This window comes from Carica papaya, chromosome 8, assembly GCF_054855325.1.
Source record: "Carica papaya isolate Zhongbai chromosome 8, ASM5485532v1, whole genome shotgun sequence".
Classification (NCBI taxonomy): domain Eukaryota; kingdom Viridiplantae; phylum Streptophyta; class Magnoliopsida; order Brassicales; family Caricaceae; genus Carica; species Carica papaya.
The window spans coordinates 225,456-249,696 of NC_142316.1; the positions used below are offsets into that span (position 1 = coordinate 225,456).

Below are 24,241 nucleotides of genomic sequence, written 5' to 3' on the forward strand. Positions count from 1 at the left end.
ATATATATATGTATATGTATATGTATATGTATATGTATATGTAGATGGGAGAGGTGGCAGGATAGATAATTGTTTGAGTGATTCAGATTCCACCATGGGAGCTAGTTGTAATGGGGCAGTAGAGTATTCCTGGTGGCTGCTCTTTTTCTCAGAATCTGAATTGCATCTTTCTCTAGTTTTCCTGAATCGGATGCCTGCCTGCAACTAACAAACGAAATAACCACATCACACACAACACCACTACCTACCTTACTTTGATTAATCAAGATCCAACTTGAACACCCATAACAATCAATATATATATATATATACAGTACATATTCACACACGTGTGATACTTTCGCACTTCAAAATTTAAACTGCAATAGCATCAACATAGTAATATAACGTAACACCCCGCAACTCAAAATGAAATGAATGCGGAAGTAAAATAATAAAATTAGGGTTTACATTCCTTACACAATAATTTAGGATACAAGAATGGCCGTTCTAAACAAATAACCGAAAAATCAAAAAAATAAATTAAAAGTAAACAATTAAATATCCTAAAACGACATTCACAATTATTTGAAAGGAATTCAAGTGGCGAACTATTCACAACTCTCTTATTGATCGGGATCTGGGTCTTGATCCTTTTGACATGAAATAGTTAATGAAGAGGTGAACTATACTAATTCAGTAATAATATCATACTACTCACCGATACAGAAAATAAAAATTGGTAATTTAGTGATAGCATCAACGTAGCAATTTAGTAATTAAAATTTAAATATTCTATTTGAAAATTTCAAATTCGAATCTCACTGATAATTTAGAGTTCACTATTTTATTAGTGTATTATTAAATAAAAATAATTAATTTATAATATTTAATGCAGTAAAATTTAAAACTACATTAACTATGTTATTATAATTTTAAAATACTATTCAGTAAATAGGTTCAGCTGATTGTGTCAACTAAAATGGATTAATACCTAATCTAATTTTTTTCTTCATATAATTTTTTTAAAAAAATTAATAATATTATTTCAATAAAATGCAAAATTACATTAATATAGAGTTATAAGAATTGGTATCACAATCTCCGCAAGATCTAAAAATGTTGTCAGCCTGAAATCACCGGACTAACATCTACTCAGATGCCATTTATAAAACCTTGCACCCGAAAATGACTTGCTTCGACAATTTTCGAGCTATTAGTATCGAATATTTTTTTTAACGATTGCATCATGTTTGACAATCACATATTATTCTAAATTGGAATGAGAGTATCAATATATGCATGCACATGTAATTCTTATTTAGGTTCCTATATCTTTGGCAGGTGGGCTTGTAAATAATAAGTTAAATCACTTTCATGTGCTGAGATTCCTCCATATATATATATATATATATATATATATGTAGATTGAGGGGAATTGTTGTTGATATGAGCATATATGTGATGTTGGATAACCCATCAAGAAATGGAACCAACATGTACATAGCATGTGGGAAGTAGGCATATTTGTGCTTTTGTTTTTAACCATGATTCAAGATTCAATCCATAAATTGGGAAAATTATATTTTGTTTCCTTAAAGTTTATTATAAGCTACACCTTACATTATATATATATATATGTACATTATGAAATTAATTATATCATAACATTATAAAATCTAAGCAAATATATTATAGAAAAATAAAAAAATGTGGAAAACATCGAAACACTCTAAAAAAGTGATAGTCTGATATGGTAGCCACTATTAATCGCTGCCACTATTAATTAAATTATCTTATATACAAAGTACTTGTTATTCATGATTGACAGGTCGAAATCCAATGTATCTATCGCGAAGAAAATAAATGCATTGATTGATTGGTAAATGCTGATTTTTTTAAATTGCGTTTTGACATCCGGTTTTCAAATTTTCTTTCAAAAATACTATCAAAACTTAAATTTTCACCAATTTTTTCTAAAATTATTTTCAATTAAATCCTTAAGAATTTTTTTCTTTTTTATTGTTTTTATTATTATTATTATTTCCATCAAAATAAATTAAATTCTATTAATTCTTAATTATATTTATTTAGAATTAATTAAAAATAAAATAATAATAATAATAATTCTTGAATGTTACACTCTTAATTCTATAAGTGGATAACGATATCTTAATTTTCTTTTGACTCTTCTCGTACTAAAAATAATAATAATAATTATCTTATTAATTGCAAATGTTCTTGTTTAAAAAGTGATTCTTAATTCCCACAAAACGCACCACTGATAATTCTAAGCATCATGATCTTGGAAATGCAGCCTCCAGAATTTTTTACCTCTATGCATATCTGCCCATGTAGTCTTAGATGCTTACATATATACATATACACACACATATATATATATGTGTGTGTGTGTGTGTGTGATAATAAGGTGTTATATATACGTGGGAGTTTGGCAGATTTGAAAGAGAAAAGAAGCTGCGTGTGTACGTATAGGATTAAGTATATATGTTCATATAATTGAAAATTATATTAAAACTATAATAATTCAAAAAATTTACTATATCTAATCAAAATTTTATTATGGCTAAAACTGTACAATTGAAAAATAAACGTGTCGTAATTGCATTAATTGAAAATTATACTAATCTAATTTGAAATCTTAATAATATATTTAATTTTATTAATTGTACATTAAAAAATTTACTAAAATTAATATTACATTGCTGAAAATTTGTAATAATAAATATCAAGCTAAGAATTTCAAAAATGGTAAATCGTATAATTAAAAAATTTGACCGCACAAAAAACATTAGTGCCGACTAATACTAAATTAACTTAATTAATTATGTAATTTGTGCGTAACATAAACTACAAATATCATAACAATAAAATTTAAATAAATATTTATAAAATTGTTTTAATTTTTTTTTTTAATATTTTTATGCTTAAAATATATTAATTTTAGAAAATAATTAAATCGTTTTCAATGATTTTCTTAATAAATAAATAAATGAATAACATGTTTAAAAAAAAAAGTCAAAATTAAAGTCAAAATAGTAGAAGTCACGGGCTTTGGCGCCAAAACCATCCCCAAATCCCTTGCCTTCAACTTTTTAAAATGCACTCTGCTTCATTGGTAATAAAATTGCAGCAACCTATTTGGGATCCTCAAAATGGAAACCATTCGCCAAATGTAACGCTCCATTTCAAATCAATCATCTCTCTCTCGCTCTTACCTAGGGTTTCCAACCGGTGATTCTTCTTCTATAATTCTCGCAAGTCGCCGGAATCTTCCTGGAAAATGGCGACTGTTTCCCCTTGTATCCCTCATTCACAGACCACTTGCGGCTCTCTTCTCCAGGAATTGCAGGTTCTCTCTCCTCTCTCTCTCTCTTTCTCTCAGTTTAACTTCATATTTTATCTTTGATTGATTTTCTTCCGTCCACGCTCGTTTTTTATTTCAAAATTGACATGTCCCTTACTTGCTCTGGCTTCATTTCGGATCACTCTTTGATCAACGTTCATTGAATCAGTTGATGAGATGGATGTTGTTTTTTGTTTTAAACTTGCCTTGATTAAACAGGATGTATTTTTATTTTTTTAATTTCCTTTTAACTCTTCTATGGATTTCTTGCGGTCGGTTTGTCCTTCTTTTTTTTTTTTTTTGACAAGACTCGATAATTAAAAGGATTTTCATTTCTGTTTTATTGTTTACAAACGAACTTCTTTTTCCTGTTTAATATTTATTTCCGTTTCATCTATTATCTTTGGTAAAGTTTACTAGGATTTTCAAGTCAATTCTGAGAATGCCGATGAATTCAACTGTAAATGAAATCGGGATCGTGAATGTTTCGATGCTGTCTTTGACCTAAATTTCTCCTGTGCTTAATCTTTTTTACTTGTTTGATCTTTTGTTCAATATATTTCTTATTCAGCGCCTCTAGTAATTATGTTTATATTTCACTCATAATTGGACATCTATGCTTATACTTAGTCGAAGTTAAGATCATCACTATCCACATTTGTAGATTGAGTTTCTCACATAATTGATCATTACCAAAATAGGTATGCACTTGTTCATGTCTACTGTTTTCCTATCTTTATGATATGCAGAACCTAATTTCTTGGTAGCTTAATTGCTTTGTTTTCATTCATGTGATTAATTGTTGTTATGTAGATTATATGGGATGAAATTGGGGAAAGTGATAGAGACAGGGATAAGATGCTTCTAGAGCTTGAGCAGGAATGCCTTGATATTTACCGAAGAAAGGTTGAGAAAACTAGAAAGTACAAGGCCGATTTGCATCAATTGCTGGCCGAGGCTGACGCTGAAATAGCAGACATTTTTTCTGTGCTTGGAGAGCACACTTCATTCTCACGGGTTTGTTCCTCATATTCTTCTATGACTGTGATAACCATGATCAGAATACTTTTTATTGATTAATGACCTGGCCATGTCATTTATTGAAATTACTGGAAATATCATCTTTCTGCAGATTTTGAAACAATTGGAGCAAATTTTGAACTAATATTGAACTACGTGTTACATAACTATGTTATATAAATATTCATTCTTCATTTTTAATGTTGATTTGGTTCCCTTTTGCTCCTTGAGAAGGGAAAAGGCACTCTTAAGCAGCAAATGTCTGCTATAAAACCAATGTTGGAGGACCTGCGTTTGAAGAAGGAACAAAGAGTCAAAGAATTCTCTGAAATCCAATTACAGATTGTTCACATCTGTGCAGAAATAGCAGGAGACAATCATTCTATTAAGTCTGCTGATCCACAAGTTAATGAATGTAATTTGACAATTAAAAAGTTGGAGGAGCTTAAGTTACATTTGCGAGATCTTCAGGATGAGAAGGTTCAGTGGAATTCTGTGACCTGGAGTTTTAATTTAGAGTTTGCAGGTCATGAATTGTTATTGTTACTTATTTTTGTTTTGTCAATTTGCAGGTTCTTCGTTTACAGAACCTTAATCGTTATATTAGCACTATACATGAGTTGTCAGTTGTGATGTCGTTTGATTTTTTAAAGACAGTGAGTGATATTCATCCCAGCATGACTGATCCTGCAAATGGTCAATCAAAGAGCATCAGCAATGATACTCTTGCTAAATTAACCAGGGTAATTGACTCATTAAGGCAAGAGAAGCAAAAAAGGCTACTTAAGGTGATTTGACAACCGCTGAGAGGTGGACTTTATCTATCTTTTTTTGTTATGTGAACAATGTCTCTGCAATTTTAGAGAAATACAAGCAAATACTTTTTTGTTACGGACAGTAATAGCTAAGTGGTTGCTTGTTAGTTGCTGTTGTGATTAAACTCTTGAAGACTATATAAACAGGTTCACCCTTCCTGGGTATAGTTTCTACCAATGAAATATGTTTCTATAATTTACCACCTTGTGACGCGGTCATGGTGTCTTGCAATTCTTTTGTAGGGACAAGGTATGCATATAATATTGTTTCTTGTGTTAAGTTCTGGAGTGAAAGAATATTGGAACTCTTGAGTAGCAGTGGCATTTTTTGATTAGAAAATGGAATTTGTCTAAGTTTGGCTTCATCTTCCATTATATTAAGCCATTTTCTGTTGCATGCTTATTTTTAATCATTCAGCATCAACCTTTACTTTCTTAAAGAATACTTTTGGTCATTTTATTACCTCCCTTTTTTTTTGGCTGCATTTGTAGCATCTGTTGGTTATTCAGAGAAAGAAAATGGGAAGATTATGAGTTGAATAAACTGAAACCGATAACAGTTTTTTTTTCTTTTCTTTTCCATTTTGCCTTAAAGTGGTAAAATGCAGAAAAAGATTAATTAAAATTGTGTTGCTATAGAGGCTAATCAATTCAAAGTAGGATATTAAAGTTGTCCTGGAAAATTGATCTACATTGTGTTAAAATAAGTTATATATTTTGATATAGAGAGATTAAGAATTGTTCCTTGTTGAGTGTTTCAAAATCTTCAAGGTGCCCCTCTAAAAAGAGCGAGGTATCATTTTATCTTCTTCCCAGCTTTGTTGTCCATGAAGTGATGATTTCAATCCTTTTGCTTACTTCGTATGCCTTCTACATCTATTTACGTGTGAAATTTTTTTTAGAATTGGATGCTTTAAGAAATGTTCTTATTCCTGAAAAATGTTTCTTTACTAAAGCTTCAAGGCTTGGGGAGGATGCTGATAGATCAATGGGATCTCATGGATACACCTGTTGATGAACGAAACAAATTTGATCATGTTACCAGCTTGATTGCTTGCACAGTTGACGAGGTCTCAAAGCAGGGATGCCTTGCTATAGATATAATTGAGCAGGTGATATTTATTAGTACTTTGTTATTCATAGAAAAGTAAGCATCTAAAAATTATTCTTCAGTTTTGGTATGTTGTAATAATAAGTTTTCATTGTATGATTTCTAGACTGAAGTTGAAATTGAGCGATTAAATGTAATAAAAGCCAGCAAAATGAAGGAGTTGGTGTTCAAGAGGCAAAGTGAGCTTGAAGAGATCTATAGAGGGGTTCATATGGAGGTAGTCAGTGATGCTGCACGAGAAAATCTTATCCACCTAATAGAATCTGGTTTGATTCCCTTCTTTCTCGTTTGAGTTGTTAGTAGATTCTACTTAGAAAGCATTGAAGTTTTATTTTTTATTTTCTTAGTTTTCTTAAGAGTATGAATGCGAAAATAGGTTGTTTCCCTAAAGTCTAAAAGTTTTGAGATTATTCATTACCAGCCAATTACTTGACATGATAATGGAGTAGGTTCTAAGTTCAAATCATGTGAACTGCTCTAGTTGTTTTTATTTTCCATAATTGAACCTATATGCAATGCTGTTTATGGTTTGTGCTTCTCTTTGGGTCTGTGCTAGTGTGATGAATTTAATATACCGCTTGCATGGTGAAAGGATCTGAATTTGGTAGGAAACCCTTGATCCCTTGTTATGATATGTTTAATCTTACTCTAAAAAAAAACTTCTAGTAGTAGGACTTTAATTTTGATTCCATGCAAATAATTACATGGGTGAAAAGGAATGAGCACTTCATAGATTTTTATTTTGTGTGCTTTTCTTATCTTTTCTTCAAAATTTTGCATTTTATGAATACTGTAAAGCTTCATTTGTTTTTCATCCCCAAAATTCACTTCATCTTGCATTTTCAAATGCATATGGTTCTTATCCAATGCATTTTTGTTAGTTCTTTTCAATTTCCTTAAAGAGTCTTTTACTTTAATCATTGTTTCTTAGTACTTTTCATTTGTTGCTATTTGTGTATTACTGTAGTTACAAATATAAATCTTTGTAAACACTGTAAGTTTGCCTGCCTGATGCTTCCATGAGTTGGTAAAAGAATTTTGAAAATGACTTTAACTTTAAGATAAAAAGGCAAAGTTTGTGGTAAAAATGCTTTTAATATAAAATATAATATCATATTTAATTAACTATAATAAATGTTAATGTGATAAAATTTATGTGACATTCAAAATTATTATAATCATTTGAAAATATTATTTTTTTAAAAAAATATTTCAGTAATTTAAATCATTTTAAAATATTTTTATGTATTTTTTTATTCAATAAAAAGATTAATTTAAACTTTTAATTATTTAATCTAAAATAAATATTATTTTAATAACTATAATAAAAATAGAATTACTAGTACGGAATTGATATAGTAGTGTTATTTAAAAATATTTATTCTATTTAACCAATGAAGCATAAAGTTAACAAGTATGCTTTTGAATATATTATTTACTTCCTACAACAAAAATACCATTTTTTCTAATTATATATTTTCCAGTTTTAGTATTTGGTTAGACTTGTGCTTTTTGATAATAGAAGCAGAAGAGCTTAGTTGAGTATATATGTAGTGATGATTGAGTGGTACTTCAAATATGTTTCCTAGGTTCAACAGTTGAGAGGTTAATCCAGGAGTTTCATGTGAATTTTTTGGAAGTTCCGAGTCTTAAATGAGATTTTATTTAGAGTTGTTCTCCCCTTCCTTGGGGTTGTGGTGATGAGCTAGCTTAAAAGAGCAGCAGCTATAGCCAAACAAAACATTCCAAACTAGAGGGTAGTATCTGTTGGAGTAGCCAGACTGGTCCTGCATTCTTGTTCATTGAAGAAAATATCAATCTCTGCAAATCTCATGTTTATGATTATGACATTGGAAAATGGATTTCTAAATGCACGGATTTGTTAAGTTTGTCTATCTTCTTATTAACTTTTCTTTCGTATATTTGTTTTTGTTTTCATCTTTTAATATTTTGTTTTATTACACTTGATTCTTGATGGTTGTTAAGAAATTTGTTTTCTACTACTATGTTGCAAATTGTCGCTTTGCACTTCCTTAAATATGGTGATACAACTTGTGTAATCTGCAAAAGGGACTGACAAAGTATGCAATGTGGATATCTGTATATGGCCTCACAGGTAATGTTGATTTGTCTGAACTGCTTTCAAGCATGGATGATCAAATTGCAAAAGCCAAAGAGGAGGCTGTAAGCAGGAAGGACATCCTGGACAAGGTTGAGAAGTGGAGACATGTAACCGAGGAAGAAAAATGGCTTGATGAATATGAAAAGGTGACTATTATTGCATACATGCATACCTTTTATCTCATTAAAAAAAAAAGGAAAAAGAAATACATACCTGCATGTTGATTGCAAAGTTTCCTTGATGAACCTCAGTTTGATTTTATTCTATATTATAGGTATCTTAAAAATCTTAAGATACGTTTCTAGTTTGATCCTATATGCATCCTCAAAAGTATTTAGCTCCATTTTGAACTCTATTTGAGATTGTCGCTAACAATGTGTACATGAGACTAATTTTTAGGTAGAAGGGTAAAGTAGAGTTAATCATACTATTTATAGTTTTTTAAGAGAGTTCTTATGAGGCTAAATAGTGCCTTTATGAATTCCTACTAATTCCTCCAAACACAAAGTCAAGATGTGACAAGCCCAGGTACATTAGTGGTGAGATCTGACACTTGATTATCCAATCCCTTGGGGGTTGGTAGAGGCACAATATAGTTTTGGGTGAATTACATGAAATTTATTGATCTTTGAAATACTTACAACTAGGTATGTTGTTTTCTTAAAAAAATAATTTAATTTTTTTATGAAGACATAATATAAATTTTCCCTTTCTTAAGAAATGTCAAATAATAACTTAATACGTATCACACGATAACCATTTGATTGTTAAATAACAAAGAAAAGGAAGAAAATAATCAGTTCTGTTTAAGAAAACACAAAAAGAATTATGATTTCATTTAAATATGGTAAAGAAATATTTGTAAGAGTGTTAGAAGACTACAGTATGCATAGTAAACTACTGTAGTATTTTCCTTTTCAAAATTTTTGCATTTCTTAAATGATGAAAGGACTAGATTATTTATTCAAACTGTGGACTCAGTTGCATGTATTCCCAAATCTTGAGGCGCTCTATGTAATTTACTCTTTATTGTTTGATAAAAAGTTCTATAATTTATTTAACATTATATTTTGTCAAAGTTACCTAATTATCCATTTTACTCTTTCATAATTTTCAATACAGAAGGATATTTTTGTTATATTCAGCAACTCTATTCTTTACTTCCTTTAATGAGACAAAGTAGAGCTACAAAATTTTCTTTACCTTTTTTATTGTTACTAAACAAAGGTTGGTTCCTTACTTTATTCTGCTATTTTTTTCCATGTAACTTAAAAACTCGTTCTTTAATCTCCTCAATCTTGGAAAGTATAGCTTGTGAATGAGCTACATAAATGTATTTGATGCGTCTGCTTGGACAGAATATAATTTATCGTATTTCAGCCATTGGTTATTTCTGTTTGTACTTTCAAAGGCTTTTATAGAAGGATTTTCCTGTTAAAGCATTCTGCTTTAGAAATGAACTATTCTCAGTCAGTTTGAAGTAAATGTATCATGTAGGTTTCCCTATAGATCAGAACAGGAAATTTGAAAAAAAATGGTCCATGGACCGAATCCTTTTGTGCATTAAACCTGGGAGGTGTAAAATTACAGGCTTCCTACAAAAAGAGGGCAAAAAGTGCCTATCTTCTAACAGCTGAAAGAATATCAGTTATTTTCTTCATCTTCTTCCATTTAATTTCTTTTCTCCAGGATGAAAATCGTTATAGTGCTGGAAAGGGGGTGCACAAAAATCTAAAGCGTGCAGAGAAAGCAAGAATTTTTGTCAGCAAAATACCATGTGAGCTTATATTCTTGTCCTCTTATAAAATGGGCTTTCCTAGTGTGCATTTTTTCCTTTCTGTAGATCAGAGTATGCCACTAGACTCAGGGGAAAGGTGATCTCTTCTATCAGGGCTGGTAATTAATTTCTTTTTGGATGATCCTGCTCGTCTCTAGACTATATATGATATGTAATACAGAAGTTGAATAGTAAACCAGGTTTAGTAGAAGAGTGTCACTTTTCCCTATAGTCAGAAAAGGTCTTTATATTGCTTTTGCCCTTCTGAGTCGCAGTAAATATAGGACCTCTTTTTCCTTCACATGTGAAGCATGTAATTTTCTGTACAACCATATTTAAGCGGGCTTGTCCCTATTTGACATTGTCTCCTGTAATTTTATAGCAATTTAAATACTTATTCAATATTTTTGAAATTGATTTTTTTGGTAGGGATTACATTTTTTTTAATAAGAAAAAGAATAATATTACTAAGACCTCAAGGTGTTGCTACCCACATACAAGACTTACAAAACAAGAGCATTATCGAGGAGGCTGAGCCAAAATATCAATGAGCTCCCTGACATATTTGTCGTGGAGTATAAAATGACCATTGAACGAATTACTCAAGTCTAGATCCATCAGTCTCTAATGCTAGCGAAGTTAGATACAATGCTTGAAGAATTCTCCTGTTTTTTTCTTTCCATTTAGTCATAAATGTTGCACAAGAGGTTCTTCTCAAAAATATATTGCATGAGAGATAAGGTCTACTAGCTTTTTCTTGGCTTTATGGCAAGCAGACCATCTCCAGCTAAAAGCTCATTCTAAATTGAGAGGATATGCCTAAAAGTCGTCATCACTTGATTCCCAAAAGACTAAAAGTCGAATCCAAAAGCCTTCTCCCTACAAGAGAGGATATGAAGAGATGCTTGCAATAGGCAAAGTAGGCAATGATTGATGATGGTGCAGCCTCCCTTCCTAAGATTGTCCATGGTAACAGCTTCCCAAACAAAAAAAGCAACACTTGGAACTGGAACTGAATCTGTTATCGTTTTTGTCCTCACAACTAGGTGTAGGAAATACACATTTAATAGATGAGGAGATTAGAGAGCGTGCTTCTCAAGAGGGTCAATGTTCCCCCCTTAGACAAAAAAAGTATGCTTCTCAAGAGGGCCAATGTTCCTCCCTTAGACAAAAAACTCCTCCAAACTGCCAATTTTTTTCCATATTGCTGGTTAGAGGTTCTCATATCCCTTGTCTCTACTATGAAAGCCCCAAGTAATTGATTGGGAAATAGAAAGGTCATTAGTTTATTAAAAAATTAAAAAAAAAAATAGTTATGCTTAGTTATATTATATCATCATATAGATTTCATTTTTTCATATATTTTTTTAGTTTGTTTTTTGTTCACTAGGACTTCAATTTTTTTTAACAATGTAGAAAACCAGGTTAATATGATGGCAGAATCCTCATTGGCAATGTAAAGAAGTTTTTGCACTTAGGATATGCCTCTTTTCTTAAGAAACTGGTGAATTTACAGTTCATGCCCCGCATTTTTATGTCTTGCAAATGTGAAAGGATAGTAACATGACTTGCCTTTGCGATTTCTGCCAAGTCCTTAATTGTAGTTTTTTTTGCTGAATCGTTTCATTGTATTGACATTCAGTTTGTTTCTGTGTCTAGCTATTGTTGAAAATCTAATCACGAAAGTCAAAGCCTGGGAACTGGAGAGAGGAGTCCCCTTTTTGTATGAGAAGGTAGTTCAACTTACTGTTTGGTTTACAATTTTCATGTTACCTTATAGTGCTTTCGTTGAAATCTTTTTCTTTCAGGCGCCTCTGCTACATACATTAGAGGAATATACTGTATTACGCCAAGAGAGAGAAGAGGAGAAGCGTAGATGTCGGGTATGCTAGTTTTTTTTCGCTTGAATGCTTATCTAAAAATGATATTTCCATGTAAATGTTTGTGGATATGTATATGGCGACACAATGATTTTGTAGATATAAGCCCAAGTGACATCATGCTTATAGGCCGCAAAGAAAGAGAAAACGAAATGGACATAAAACTTTCTTATTCCTTTCAGAACGAGGAAAAAATTTGTGCAACAGAAAAAGAGGAGTCATAACTCAAATTTCTTTGTACCACCCTTTGTTTAGAATCTTCTACATGCCCTCACTTTTCTGACCTCCTCCCCCCAATAATAAAGCACTTGAGTTATACCGAAAGGTTATTCTTGTCCTAGAATATGTGTTGTCACCTAAGTAATTTGAAAGGAAGGAATGGTTTTATGTACTTGCCATGTTTCTGGTAATCTGATTGCTGGCAGTGTACCTGTCCCTTGAAGTTATGCGATGTAGTAGAAGAGAACTCGATAGAAACTTAAGCTATCTTTGGAAAATGGATTATTAGTATGAAATTGATTTAGATTTCATATATATTTCACTAAAGCATGGTGAAAAGGATCTCACAGGAAATTTCAAGTGGAAATGAAACAGTGCATTTCAAACCATAAAATTGGAAGTACCTTATCTTATTTCTACATAAAATTTTTGAAAGATCTCAATTTTATGATTTTAGATGAGATTTTTGTTCGTGCAACTTTTATATAGGCACCATTAGTGCATCCAAAATAGAAGAACAAAATACTTGATATTATAGGACTCCTTCACGGGAACTCCTTGTGCTATAATACTTGATATAATAGGAATCCTTAACAGGAACTTCCTTTTGCTATAATTCCTTAATAAGTAGTAATTATGAGGTTTGAAGACACGTAGATCAATTGTGTATCTTCTTTGAACCATACATTATTTTGAAGTAGTCGGTTTCGACCACTCTGCAAGTTCGATGAGGTTCAGGTTGCACGGAACAAACTGAGATACCATCTATTTCTTATTCTCCTACAGGAGCAGAAACGACTGCAAGAACAGCTTGCTGCAGAGCAAGAGGCACTATATGGTTCTAGGCCCCCGATAAGTAAGAAGCCGCTGGGTCAGAGCGCCAACACGAACAACACGGTTGGAACGCCAGTTGGTCGTCGCATGGGAACTCCCTTGAGCCGTCATGGACTCTCCACCGGGAAGGAACGTAGAGAAAGCGGCCGGGTTAATCAGGCAATACCTTTGAACTATGTTGCTCTACCAAAAGATGACTCGGTCCATCGGGGAAATTAAAACGCTGACTGTGTTTAGGAACTAGTCATGGTAAATCAATCTCCTATAGGATGTTATGCTTCATTTTTTTTTTTCAATATATATTTTTCATTTCTTGTATGCCTCAGCAGGGCTTTGATTTCTCACATTATGAGAAGTCTCAAAGCTTGTGTTACCATAAGCCGATTATGTTTCTCTTACTCCTGTAAATGATAATTGGGGTGTTAGGGTTCCATTAACATGTGACTGCACATTCTCGTGTGAAAATCTTTTTTTTTTTTTTTGGGTGGTGGGGGGAGCGTAGTCTCTTCATTTGTTGAATGCTTATATTTGTCTCGATACTAGTTTTTTTTTTCTTTTTAGTAGAATTTTTTAGTTATTCTGTTTTAATTTTAATAGAATTTTTTTAATTAAATAATTAAAATACTTTTTAATGATACGGGTCTGGTTTCGGTATATTTTTAATTAAACAATTATAATTTGAGTAGAATTTTTGATAATACGACTTTATTACGACAATATTTTTAATTAAATAGTATAGTTTTTAATTAAATAATTTTAGTTTTAGCAAAAATTTAGTTAAATGTTTAATAGAATTAGATGTGAACGCAATTTTCTTATTCAGAACAAATTTAAATAAATAATAGAACATTAGTTAAATAATTTTAATTTCAATAGAAACAGAAAATTTAATATATTGACCAAATTATTGTAATAAGAATAATCAAGAGATGAGGTTAGTAAGATAACTAGACCAAGAAGAGATCAAGTTGAATAAGAATAATGAAGAGGAGATTCAGAGAATCACAATCGACCAGAGTACGCTAAGGACGATGATGGTGATGATAATCCAAATTTGGACCTCCCTCAAGTGAGTTGTATTTCTATGCTTATCCTCGAATTTGGTAGGGCGAAATCAATAACCTCACAAATCTTTTCACGTTTCTATCCAAAACTGTTTATTTCATTAAATATCTTAATCCCACTTTCTAGTCACATATTAAATTACATATGATCAAATATCAATGAACCATATAAAAATTAGGGAACTAAAAATTTAATAAAATTCAAATAATTTTTAAATACTATGAAGTATCAGGTTCTTCTTGTTTGTTTTAGGGTTTCAGATCAAGTGCGCCTAAATTCTTATTTTCAATTAAGAATCTTGTTTGGTAAACGAGAAACCACTGAGCAGTCCTATTAGGATCTCTGCTTATCCAGCTGATTTTACATTTAACAAGAAAAGTATGCACAAGCAGATTCTGAATTTCTAACAAATCTATATGACAAGATGTCTCTATAAGACGCATAATTCTCCAATCCTAAAACTCTATATGAAATCTAATCAACGCACATAATATTTTCACTCAAGAAGTTCCTAACCCATCCAAGTCTATATTCTGATGGAATGCTGAAAAACAACAGCAGATATGATGGATTGCTGGTCAATCTAATAGATGCTTGGTTGATCTCACTCTGCGTAAGCCCTTTAACCTTCTGTAATTCTCCAAAAACTTCTTTAATTCTCTGGACAAGTAAACTATTCTCTCCTCCTGCAGCAACTTCATCTCTAAAAAGTGTGTATCTCTCGCTTTCCTCGGTTGGATTCTGTTTTCTCTTGTGAAAAGATGTGGCGGAAGAGTGTGAGACGGATTGTTCACGTTCGTCCTCACCCTCACCCTCACCCTCACCCTCACCCTCACCCGCAGTCTCATCCTCAGTCTCATCAGATTCAGAAAAAATGTTTATCCCAGCAGTTATCCTATCATCATTTCTTCCTTCCCGCTCCTCAAGCTCAGAATTAAAATCAATTGTAGGACGGCTACTAAAAAATTGAAGGAGGTCCAAAGTTGGATTATCGACACCGTCATCGTCCTGAGCATATTCTGATCGAACATGATGCTTTGAAATCTCCTCTTGATTATTCCTGTTCTTATCCAACCTGACCTGTACCTTATCTTTCAATTCTTGTAGCCGATCAATAGCGAAACGTATATCCTCAATTGACCGGCAATCATCGGCAAGATCTTCAAGATCCGGCCAGAATTGTTTGACATCCCTCTTCCTTTTCCTGTTATCGGTGTCCCAAATTTCTGGCTGTGACTCCAGTGCTTTCGTTGCCTGATAGACCGAGACCGCAGAGTTCTTAACGTCGTCTTGGACTGGATTAGGAGTCGTACCGTTGAGGAATGCGTAGATGACGGCGTCGACGGAGGAGTGACCAAAAGAGTAGAAAGATTCCTTCTTAGATATAGGCGAGGACACCAAGAGGGCAATCTGTGCGCCACAGAGCATGCAAAGCTCTGCGGCTTTGTTGAAGAGACCATTGCGCCTCTTTGTGAAGCTAACAGCTCTTTGCTCTTGCGTTCCTCGTCTCTCCATCGGAATCTTCCTACTTCTACCCATGACTGACCTGACGAGAGAAGAGGGAACAAGAAAATTGGTTATAATCTTGTTTCTCCGCGGGGGGGGGGGGGGGGGGGATTTGTTTAGGGCTTGCGTCTTTTATACATTGATTTCAAATCACTTTCCAATTCCCGGGTCGGTTACGGCCGAAATTTGAATCTGAATTTCAATTGGAATAGGAAACTTCTAGAGAGAGATGGCATGACGTAACGCTTTCATTTTAGGATTTAAAAAAGGAAAGTAGAACGAAAAAAAGGAAAATAGGAAAGAAAAACCCGCGCTCGCACGAGAAATACAAAGTTATTAAATTGAAAAAGATAAAATTATATTTTGTATTTTAATTAAATGTTATAATTTACTATGCAAAATCTATTTCTATTATTATATAATATGAAAGTATCAAAAACTACGACGGGGTATTTTTTTTTATTTTTTTAAAATTAAAAAAAGAATATATTAATATTAATTATAATTTAAGATATTATATAAGGACAAACCCTTAAGATATTGATACACATTCGAAATAGTAGAACTTAAATAATTTTAAAACTTTCAATTAAAAACGAAAACCATAAAATCAAAGACATTGTTATTCACTCATCTTTGTTGTACAAAATTTTTCTAAGCTTAAGTTTTCCGGAAACAGACTTCGAATCTCGTGGCAATAATCGAACTTTTACCATAAATTTAGGATAAAATCAACTCTCAAAATCTTTCAGTTGATAATGAAAATGCTGGTACCCACAGTGAATCACAGAATGTAATATTACATTTCATAAGAAATTGTAGAATACACAGACAATGATAGGTTTACGAGTTCGGCGCAATCTACGTACGATTTCTTTGCAAAATCATATTTACTTAACAGAAAAGAGATTTTGAAAGTCTTATATAAAAATAATAAAAATTGACCTCATATACTTACCAATATATTGTGCATGAGTTTTAGATTTACTCCAAAGATAACGTACCAATTTTCACAATTAATCTATGGAAAACACAACACAAACCAAAAATCTACTACTATCATCCGAGCGAGTGATTTGCTTAATACTCCAAATATTCAAGGAAAAAACAAAGCTGGTCAAAAATCTCACGTAAGACCTACTTAAAACGCGAGTAATGTTTTACCAGGTTCTCACAAAATTTAGAAAGATTTGAATTATCAACACCCTCGTAACTCATCTCATGACTCTATTTATCAAGAAAGTAAAACTCTGAGCGGTACTCTAGTCAACGTAATCCAAGATCCATCGGATAATCGCTGTTAATAAAGAAGAATAGTTATTAATACCCGTGAGATATTCAGGTTAATTAGTTCTATGCCCTTGGTTATCTCATTGTTCCACTGAATCCTCTGTAGCTGCCAAACCTCTGATCTTCACGTCATAATAGACTTCTTCAACCCTCCTAAGATCATATTTCATACCTGTCACAAGTGTGAAAGGGTTAAAATCAAATACCATAAATTTTTGTAGCGCAACCGAAGATAAAAAAAACTCACAAGCAAAAGCAAACTCCAGAAGGATAAATGAATAAACCATCTGAACAAATAGCTTACTATCAAACTTTTTGCGAAGAAAATCATTCCGGAGGTTGAGCATTCGAAAAGCTGCATGAAGATCTGTCAAGAATGTCAACACCTTCCTTGGGCATTCGTAGTCTCCGGCAGTCACTCGGTTTACCACATATCTAGGCTGCAAAAATTAATAGATCAAATGAACATAATAAACCATTCATAGCAGTTTGGTATCTTTGAAACCATGACTAGGACATCTGTTTATATCCTAGTTTTATTCCTTTCACAATCATTAAAATTTCTCATTTTTACCACACTTTACTAAAATTATTAGACTAAACTCTTGTTCAGAGTATAGTTCTTACCATTTCATTGGACATGAAACAGATACCTGAAAAATAAGAAAAATTGAGACATCAGTATGTCCATTAAACTGAAACACAATTACAGTGTCAACTATCACAGATCAGATGCAAATTAACAAGATATTGACTCGTCTAAGCTCATAGATGGGATTAATGTTACAAGAATTATTATATTTATCAAATCATTTCCGTAACTCGAAGAAGAATCTTAGCACTAGAATGTAGAATCAACTTAAATCCTACCTAGTTATATGGCATGATAACTTGAAATACTAAATTAATGTCATTATAATAACATTATAAATACCAACAAATCCCAGCCTCCTAAAGAGAGGACGTCAACCTAAATCCCATGACAGCATCACCTCAACAAAAATGCCATACAGACACTACCATCCCAAAACATTAGCTTTTTCTTTATTTACACAATCTGTCTCCAGCTCAATTGTATATACCAAATACTTGTTACAGGGCTTTGCTCAAAACCTAGCTAAACCGAATTTCAGATGAAGATGATATTAAGTATGCATATTTCCAGTTGTAAAACATGCTTGCTTCTATCACAAACAGAAAACAAATCTGCCTCTTATATCATAAGAATGAATTAAAAATGTATCAATTTCAACACATTTTCCACAGAAGGGACCTCCAATGCAACTATTGATTGCATCTGTTACAAAACTTACCAACAAGATAGTCCTCAATGTCCAATCCGAAATCTGAGTTGTTCACTGCAAGATTGATATCCAAGTAAAACGAAGGCATTGTTAACTGAAGGGGGGAAAAGGAGAGAATGGAAGAAGCAAAAGACTAACACCACGTGCAGAACAGTATTTTGTTCCCATTCAGCCACCTCAGATAGAAGAAAGACATCATGGCTTGGCAATTGGCACCAACTAGCATAAAATAATAGCTAATAGAGAAGATTTCAATGGTATGAATGGGAATATAAAGTCCTAATCAAACTCAGATCAAAAACCATTATGCAACTGAATATAATCCTGTCAGGACCTCAAAAACCATTATTGTTAGATAACAACTGATGAAGATTTTTCTTCCAGACAATCTTTGGATCAGTGAAGCAAATGGAACTGTTTAGTAGGAAGCTGAAATTAGAGATGAGAGAGCATAGAAAAAATAAACTACTAAGTATTTTCTTTTAAGTTGGTTCTTCAAATTTTTCACTTGCCTCATAAGGGACCAGTATAAGCCATCTTAAGGCATTTAAACTGCTTCATAAAAAAGGCCCCAAGATCTAACAGTCAATTTCAGTTTTGTACTAGCATTAGTTAGGATAAACATCTAATGAATTAGGCCATAAATTTTACGCAAGTGCCTATATTCAAGCACTAGAAACAATGAAGCACGCTAAAAAAAATGTGGAAAACAATAACCTCTCCTTTATTAATACAAATAAATCACATCAATTTATGCAAAGAACTCATTTTTTAAGAAGAATTTATGCAAAGAACTCATACTTTGATTTGGAAATCTAAATATAAACTGTTTTATAGGAAAAGCCATAAGGCACGAAGAGTCTGTCACCATGGACAAAATGTAATGGCCTTATACTATTTAGGCAACATTACTATAACCTGTCCAAAGTCTTCTTCAGATAGAAACCTATCACAGGTCTCTGATCCTATCCAAGGGGTGCTCAACCCTCAAAAATGAAATCAATAAACATTAAAAATTTCAAATTGGTTGGAAAAGAAGACCTATGAATTGTCAAAAACAATGAAGAAACATATATTTCTGAATCAAATAAACAAATTCCTGTCATTTATTATCAAGGCATTAAATAATAAATTGTCAATAATGTATCATCATTCAATGGAAGAAAGAAAAAGGAAGAAAATAATGATCACCAGAGAACTCCCACAACTGTTCAAATGCACAAATATGGAATGCAAACTACACTCTTAGGAGAAAGAAACAAAAATCAAGGCACCCGACATACGTCCAAGTTTTTCCTCAGCTTGAGTATGCATGAGCAGACTTCCTGTTTCCAACCAATGCATAAAAGATAGCAGCGAGACCACTGTCTGTGTTTCACTCCTCCAATCACCATGATACCTAAGCATAAATGCAATCGCCAGCTTCAATAACCAACACAATATTTAACCAACACAATATATTTCTAAATCTCACCTGTAATATTGTCCAGGGTATTCAGAAAGGACTTCAGCAAGCCGGTTGTATAGCTGCTTTAGTAAACCAATTTGAGCCTTGGCTTTTTCCAAAACCTCTACTCCAAATCATAAAAAAATGAAAAGTCATTTCCACAGTTCCCTCCTTATAAACTCCTTACTTTTTCTTAATGACAGTTTTACGCCATTTGATTGTGAAAAAAAATATATGATTCTAACGGTGCTCCATATAAACAACATATCAACAAAAAAAAATTGGTTATTGAGAAAAGTATCTAAATTTAATATAAGCATTCACATAAAATGCTAAATCAGGAAAAATAATTAAAAGCTAAGACAAAATTAAAGCCGAAGCACTGATTTCATTACCAGGAATTGGACGAGATTGGTGAACAAGAAGAAGACCAGCATGCATAAGCCTTGTTGTGGACTCAATCTCCATTGCCACACCACGAATTCTCTCCCGCAAGCTTCCAGATTCATCTAACTGAGCACAAAAACTTTCAAATTGTTTCTCAAGCAAAAGAGAAGATGATGGCGTCTGGTCCTCTCCACCCATTGGAAGAGGGTCTGGCGTAGGATAAGAAGAGGAATACAGTGTAGTAGAGAGGCACCGAAATGTTGAGATTTGCACGTACGAGGGTGAAATTGAGGTGGTGATGGATGAAATAGCAAATGACCTAAACATATATTAGTGAATTCTCAAAATTGAACCACTGTAAACATAACCAAATTAAGTCTGTTGGCATGCCCACTAAACAGGGAACAGAGTAGTATTAGGCGAATAACTTTATCATTTCTTTATGTTATTATAACTTTGATGCTCATAGGATGTCAAATACCTTTAAGACTTTTAAGTTTCTTATCACAAGTCCTGAGTTATAGTTAGATCAGTCACCTAAAAAATTATAGTTAAATAAAAGCACTATAAATATTTCGAAAGCATTATAAATAACAGCACTATCCCCTTGGTGCTTCTTGAAAATATTATCTACATGTTTATTGTTTCCTTAAAAGAAAATTCTCATCTTAACATCCATATGATCAACAACAAAATGTCCTTTGAGAATTTTCTCAATTTCTGATCATGTGATGCACGAATGAGATCTTCCACCCACCTCTCGCCCTATTACTCCCTACTCTTATTCCATTTGCCAACCCGCCAAACCACCCGTTTATTTTACAACTAATTTAATGGAATACAATATCTCGATTCAAATCGGATTGCCATATGTAAACCTGACTACAAATTGTATAACACATACAGATGTGTGGAACTCTTAACTTCAGTGAGATCATCGTAGTTTTATACTGGTTGTTAACCACCAAACATCACACGAAAAAGTCCCATGACAACAAAGTATGAATTATAACCCAAGCAACCTCCTAGGCAAAGAAAGCCAATGTCGGATATTCTTCTTCTTGCATGAACCATTTTACTCTTTTGCATTCATAGGCACAAGCCATCAAATATCCACTAGCAATCTCGACAGTCCTATACCTGCTATAGGCATCTGATATCAATCTAATGCCCTTGCTAATCCTGCATCCATGAGGTTATGGGTGCCAGTACAGTCAATTAATACATATATAAGTCCTTCGGCTGTAAACACCAGTAAATTGTAATTTGTTATATTATGAGGGAGTTGGGTGCCTTCCAATGCGTACAGTGAGATTTGGACAATGACATTAGAAATAGGTCCAATTGGTAATGGGGTATACCCATTTTGCTCACTTATGTCTGCCTTCACTTCTTGTTGAATCTCTTTGAAGCCAAATAATCTTTCAATCCTGTAAATCCATCCCCTTAAATCTTATCCACCAATCCTGGGGAAAACCAATCTTGATCCTCTCTAATTTTCCCCAATACCACTCAGCATTAATTTTCATTTCAGTTAAACTGTAACTTATAACTAAATGGAACCAACTAGATGTTTCCTTATTAATGTCCTAATTATTTGATAGGCATAAATTATTAATAACTCACATATATAATTCATAATTCAACAACAATAAAATTTTGTTTGTACTTAGTAATGAACAATTAGAAAATGATTACCCTGAATTGAATATAGAATTACCTGGAAATTATAAAATTATTTTCATGCAAAAAAAATTTTCAAATGTGTATGTATGTATTTTTATTACTGCACATAGAATTAAAATTTGAAAGAATCTCAGCCTTATTACTTTACAAACAATTGAGAAAACACGTAAACAAATAGGAACAAATTAAAAAATAATAATAATAAACAATCTAAAAATTTCCCATTATCCTATCCAGGTTACAGCTTAATCTCTCTCCAACACAAATAGGTACAAATTAAAAAATAATAATAATAAACAATTTAAAAATTTCCCATTATCCTATCCAGGTCACAGCTTAATCTCTTTCCAACCACTTCCTTCCATTAGCCGAATTGCTCCAAGCAAAAGACAAATAAAATATTTTCATAAACAATGAGAAACATTGATAGGATCTTGAGCAAACAATATAAAAAGGAAAGCAACAATCCAAATTAAAAACGTTGGAACTACCAATCAATCAGCCAAACCAAACCAAAACAATTCAAGCATTTTATACTCAAACTTCAACATTGAACCAACCCTCACATTGAACAATTCAGCCCGGATAAAAACCCTGCCCCAAAATTTAAAAAAGCCAATGATTCATTTCAGAATTTAGCCAAACTTCTCATTCATAAACTGGAAATTGGTATTTAACACCCATTGACATATAGAATTATGAAGAGCTTGTGGTAGAAAAGTTACCAGCACGTCTTGGATGGAGAATCAAAGAGCCTTTGATGTTTGTGATCGTTGGGGTTTTGTGATATCTGCGATGTCTGAAACAGATTTAAGGGAAGAAGCAGATCTGCGACCAAAGGAAGCAGATGTGTGGCTCTCCTGCAGTGTTTGTGGCCTGTGGGTAAGAGAGTGTTGAGGCCAGCTGTGCTCGGTTTTAGAGGGAGGCAGTGAGAGGAAAATGGAGGCATGAAGAGAGGGAGAATGAGGTAGCTTCCCAGCAGCTTTTTTCTCAGTGTTACAAATCTTGCAAAACAAAGGCTAGATCTGTAGTTGATCCAAATCATGCAGAAATCATAAAGCAATCCACGGTTCTAGCCACATTTCACTCTATCTCTTCAAGGCATTTTTTAACTAGCTGGAATCAGATCTATCAAAAACTCTCCATCCTTCTACCAAAATCTTTTAGGTTATGTTTAGAATAAGTCTACAAAATTTAGTAAAATTCATTTGAAAATTCACACTGTTAACTACAAAATGATATAAGTAATACTAGAAGATAGAATTTAGAATATTAATTCTATTTCATTCAGAACCCGTACGAGATCCATTTTTTTTCAATTTCTTAGTCACTGTAATATAATTTATATTCTCCTAGTTGAATTAAATGCAAAATGGTAACAAATTCCACCAAATCTTTTGATTTCTTCGAAACATGGCCTTAGTTTAATGCTTTAGTATCAAATACTTATGCCTTCCTTCAGCCAAAAAGAAAAAGACACTGTAGGCTTTAAGTGCAGTAGGTCCTCGTATAAAGTTCCACAGTTCAAATAGTGAAAGCCTCTAAAATACCATAGATCCCACTCCAGTAATGCAAGGGAGAAGATCATATATGTACTTGGAGCCTAAAAATCCTAACGGTACTGAAAAAAAGTCTGATGATAGCCTTATTTTGTCACAAAAGCTGCTGTTCGCTAGGAGCTTCTAGGTTTTGAAAGCCAGAACAAAGTTTTGCTACTCACTCTCAAGCTGCGATTCTTCCCTTCGTGTCAGTGTTACCGAAAAGCAGGAATAATGTAGTCATACACAGACATGAACTAACAAATTACTTCTACTTGTAAAGAAGATATCACGAGGAAATGTGCATACGGCATCGGAAGGTATTGTTAACACACTATCGTAAAGAAGATATCACGAAGCAAGATTGAAAACCTTCAGGTTACAATAAATTGTTCGTCGGAGATTAAATTCGCGCTCAGGAAGACACGGTAGTTTAAGAACAAAGCCAGCATACATGAAAGAAGCAACAGAATCAAAATCATATAGATGTTATAACGCTAATTTGTCCGCTTGAACTTTTTCGAGGAACTTCTGTCAGAGAAATTGCTATTAATTGGGGTTGTAAACGTACCAGAAGAAGAAGCAGAGACCAGCACGAATCTCCTGCAACCGGCTATAGGCGTCCGACTACGCCGTTGAAGAATCGGAAGGAAGAACGGAGCCGAGACAAGAAGAAAGAAACTGAACGGATGAAAAATGAAGAAAATGGGAGCTGAATCTGTGATTGTTAGAGGAAGAAGACGACGCGTTGAAAGGAGGAAGAAAGAGAAAGGGCGGTGGCTGGAGCAAACAGGAGAAGAGAGTGAAGATAAAAGGTTATGTAATAATTACAGGGCAGAGCAAATTTCACATATTATATAGTTTTAGGATCATATAATATGTTATGTAATAATT

General features: G+C 33.0%; 3 protein-coding genes across 9 annotated transcripts; 1 reads left to right on the top strand and 2 right to left on the bottom strand.

Annotated features, from left to right (window-relative positions):
• Positions 1-3,102: 3,102 nt before the first annotated feature.
• Positions 3,103-13,573, top strand: MAP65-5 (microtubule-associated protein 65-5). Of its 2 annotated transcripts, none has more exons than XM_088209705.1 (11): positions 3,103-3,352; positions 4,160-4,363; positions 4,601-4,846; positions 4,939-5,154; positions 6,138-6,293; positions 6,399-6,558; positions 8,409-8,560; positions 10,104-10,191; positions 11,851-11,924; positions 12,000-12,074; positions 13,077-13,573. In XM_088209705.1, the coding sequence occupies exons 1-11, from the start codon at positions 3,284-3,286 to the stop codon at positions 13,341-13,343; spliced, it is 1,707 nt and encodes a 568-aa protein (XP_088065831.1). In that variant the 5' UTR covers positions 3,103-3,283; the 3' UTR covers positions 13,344-13,573. The 2 variants fall into 2 exon arrangements, with proteins under 2 accessions (XP_088065831.1, XP_088065832.1); XM_088209706.1 differs by lacking the exon at positions 3,103-3,352 and adding an exon at positions 3,417-4,047.
• A 701-nt stretch (positions 13,574-14,274) lies between these two features.
• On the bottom strand, positions 14,275-15,809 carry LOC110813824 (agamous-like MADS-box protein AGL62). The gene has a single exon (XM_022041100.2). The coding sequence runs from the start codon at positions 15,726-15,728 to the stop codon at positions 14,664-14,666; it is 1,065 nt and encodes a 354-aa protein (XP_021896792.2). The 5' UTR covers positions 15,729-15,809; the 3' UTR covers positions 14,275-14,663.
• A 937-nt stretch (positions 15,810-16,746) lies between these two features.
• On the bottom strand, positions 16,747-24,185 carry LOC110825123 (Translin family protein). Of its 6 annotated transcripts, none has more exons than XM_088209164.1 (9): positions 23,919-24,182; positions 22,535-22,813; positions 20,132-20,442; positions 19,764-19,860; positions 19,573-19,688; positions 18,299-18,343; positions 17,613-17,638; positions 17,290-17,425; positions 16,747-17,157 (listed from the first exon to the last, which is right to left on the bottom strand). In XM_088209164.1, the coding sequence occupies exons 2-9, from the start codon at positions 22,756-22,758 to the stop codon at positions 17,066-17,068; spliced, it is 1,047 nt and encodes a 348-aa protein (XP_088065290.1). In that variant the 5' UTR covers positions 22,759-22,813; positions 23,919-24,182; the 3' UTR covers positions 16,747-17,065. The 6 variants fall into 6 exon arrangements, with proteins under 6 accessions (XP_088065290.1, XP_088065291.1, XP_088065293.1 ...); XM_088209165.1 differs by having other exon boundaries at positions 22,535-22,834; XM_088209167.1 differs by lacking the exon at positions 22,535-22,813 and having other exon boundaries at positions 23,919-24,185.
• Between the last annotated feature and the right edge of the window lie 56 nt (positions 24,186-24,241).

Bases quoted from the DNA above. Each gene is read 5' to 3' on its own strand.
- MAP65-5 (XM_088209705.1), top strand. From the start codon at position 3,284: ATGGCGACTGTTTCCCCTTGTATCCCTCATTCACAGACCACTTGCGGC. The intron at 4,364-4,600 runs GTTTGTTCCTCA...CTCCTTGAGAAG, and splicing joins AGCACACTTCATTCTCACGG to GGAAAAGGCACTCTTAAGCA. The intron at 8,561-10,103 runs GTGACTATTATT...TCTTTTCTCCAG, and splicing joins GGCTTGATGAATATGAAAAG to GATGAAAATCGTTATAGTGC.
- LOC110813824 (XM_022041100.2), bottom strand. From the start codon at position 15,728: ATGGGTAGAAGTAGGAAGATTCCGATGGAGAGACGAGGAACGCAAGAG.
- LOC110825123 (XM_088209163.1), bottom strand. From the start codon at position 22,854: ATGATTTGGATCAACTACAGATCTAGCCTTTGTTTTGCAAGATTTGTA. The intron at 18,344-19,572 runs GTATGTCGGGTG...TCAATCTTGCAG, and splicing joins AGCTGAGGAAAAACTTGGAC to TGAACAACTCAGATTTCGGA. The intron at 17,426-17,612 runs GTAAGAACTATA...TAATTTTTGCAG, and splicing joins GTTTCATGTCCAATGAAATG to CCTAGATATGTGGTAAACCG.